The sequence below is a fragment of the Sinocyclocheilus grahami genome, unplaced genomic scaffold (genome assembly GCF_001515645.1).
Source record: "Sinocyclocheilus grahami isolate Dianchi unplaced genomic scaffold, SAMN03320097.WGS_v1.1 scaffold52.1, whole genome shotgun sequence".
Taxonomy (NCBI): domain Eukaryota; kingdom Metazoa; phylum Chordata; class Actinopteri; order Cypriniformes; family Cyprinidae; genus Sinocyclocheilus; species Sinocyclocheilus grahami.
In genome coordinates, this window is record NW_015505231.1 from 1,284,015 (window position 1) to 1,286,455 (window position 2,441).

General features: G+C 38.1%; 1 protein-coding gene across 1 annotated transcript; it reads left to right on the forward strand.

Moving 5' to 3' along the window:
• The first annotated feature begins 1,137 nt into the window (after positions 1–1,137).
• Positions 1,138–2,263, forward strand: LOC107583327 (uncharacterized). Its single transcript, XM_016269503.1, has one exon. It carries the CDS (start codon positions 1,144–1,146, stop codon positions 2,209–2,211), a length of 1,068 nt encoding a protein of 355 aa, XP_016124989.1. The 5' UTR covers positions 1,138–1,143; the 3' UTR covers positions 2,212–2,263.
• The last annotated feature ends 178 nt before the right edge of the window (positions 2,264–2,441 follow it).

The window sequence follows — 2,441 nt, forward strand, 5'->3', positions numbered from 1 at the left end:
CTTAATTTGAAATGTCCGCCCCGTAACATCCATGTATGCTCATTCCACTTTGTGGACAGACAACCATCGACAGAAAATCCATATCCCGAACTTTGGCTTGGATATGATCGTCCATTAAGAAAGACGAGAAGACGACGAACGTGTCCGGACGAAGGTGAGATTATTCATTAACGTTACGTTATTTACACGGCTAGCGTGCTATTAGGTTTGCGCAATTAAATGAAATGCAGCTTATGATACAGTCTTTTCAGTATGTCTGGACGACCAAGTTCTTATGATGTGTGCTTAAACATCTTTAAGAAACCAGCATTTCATTCAGCATTTAAGTATATCTATTACGTATAATAAATATATATAAACAAAATGTTGTTGCAGTATTTTCACTGTCTGATTCAAATAGGATAATCACAAGTGAAGTCTGATTTATTTAACATCTCTATAGAATCGGCTCTTTAAGTGAATTATTCTGACTCGTGTGTTATGTTGGTTTTATTCAGCGTGATTAATCTTTTATAAGAGTCTGACTTTAATTCAGATTTGAATACTCCACTTTGAGAGTGCCAACGTTAAATCCAAGATTCTTTGTTTTTACTCTGTTCCCCTTTAGTCAAAGCGGTCTGAGTTTGTTCTTGTAAAGTGTTTACCCAAGTGTGCACACTCTCTTAAATATTGACTAAATATTTTGGCAGCAGAGTGTGGTCTGTGATCATTTTACCAGCTGCAACAGTATAGGACCTTAAGGCCTGGTTTTACAGACAGGGCATAGACTAAACCTGGTTTAGGCCATAGTTCAATTTATTTTTCATAAACGTGCCTTAGAAAACACATTACTTGTGTGCATCTTGAGACAAAACAAAGGCACTGATATATTTTAAGATCAGTCAGTGCAAGTTTCTTTCAGTTGACACAGCTCAGACTAACATTTTAGTCTGGGACTAGGCTTAAGCCTTGTCTGTGAAACCGGGGGGTAAATGTTCACCATATTGCAGCTCAAATCACAACATTTAACAAAATAATACATAAAGGTTTTGTTCATTAACTCATTTTGGTTTACAAAATGTGGAAAGTCAGCATTCTGTCTTTCATACAATGAAAATTAAAAGTGTATTAGTGCTAAAGTAAAAATACCAAGAGCACCCTGGAATGGATGAACTGAGACCTGTAGAAGAAAGTCTTGCATCTGTCCCCAGTCCCAAGCAATCAGATGTTGATGACCACAGCTGTACATCTAAAAATGTTGCCTCTGTTGGAACACAGTGGGAAGACCACATCTTCGAGGAGCATTGTTACATCAAGAGACAACACATTGTAACTTATGTAAACCAGTCAACGCAGTGCGATACATTCAAGCCTCCTACTCTGATGAACGACTATGACTCAAATCTGTACACCGGGCTCCCTCTCCACACATTTCATACCCTTGTAGCTGTTTTGCGTCCCCATGAGAATCTGGCTTACCAGACCGAAATTGAACAGCAAATCTTGCTCACACTAATGAAGCTGAAATTAAACCTATTAATAGAAGATCTAGCAATTCGATTCCGTATATCAGTGAGTAAAGTGAGCAGGATAATTTCTTTTTGGATTGACACCATGGCTGCAGTCTTGAAGGATCTGATACCATGGCTCCCCAAAGAAACCATCAGGGCCACAACACCAGAGGCATACAAGCAACATTATCCCAATGTTACCTGTATCTTAGACTGCAGTGAAAGTGAAGTCCAAAGACCAGGGAACCTAGACTCAAGGTCTGAATCGTACAGCCACTACTATGCTTGCAACACTATCAAGTATTTAGTGGCTATTGCACCATGTGGTCTAGTAATGTTTATATCTGCAGCATATGGGGGACGCTGTAGTGACAAATTTATCACATGTGATTCTGGCATTCTTGAATATCTCCATCCAGGAGATGAAGTGATGGTGTACAGGGGTTTTTTGATTAGAGACTTGTTGTTTGAAAGACAAGTCAATATGATAATTCCTCACTTCGCCAACAAAACGCAGCTGACAGAAGAAAAAGTCACATGTAGCCGCAGGATTGCAAATGTAAGGATACATGTTGAATGTGCAATTAGGAGACTGAAAGTATACAAGGTGTTATCACAAACCTTGCCTATCACCCTTATGGCAAAGATAGATCAAATTCTGCATATATGTGCAGCTTTAGTGAATTTGCGTGGTGATCTGATCTGTGAAGCAGATAATTAAGTTATTTTAAAAATGAAATTTTGTCTTCAGTTACTCACCCTCATGTTGGTCCAAACCTATATGAGTTTTTTTTTTCTTCTATTGAACACAAAAGATTATTTATTTTGGAGAATGTTGGTAACCAGACAGTTGATGGTAGCCAATGATTCCATAGTCATTTCTTTTTTTTCAATGGTTACTGTCAGCTGTCTGGTTACCAACATTCTCCAAAATAAATAATCTTTTGTGTT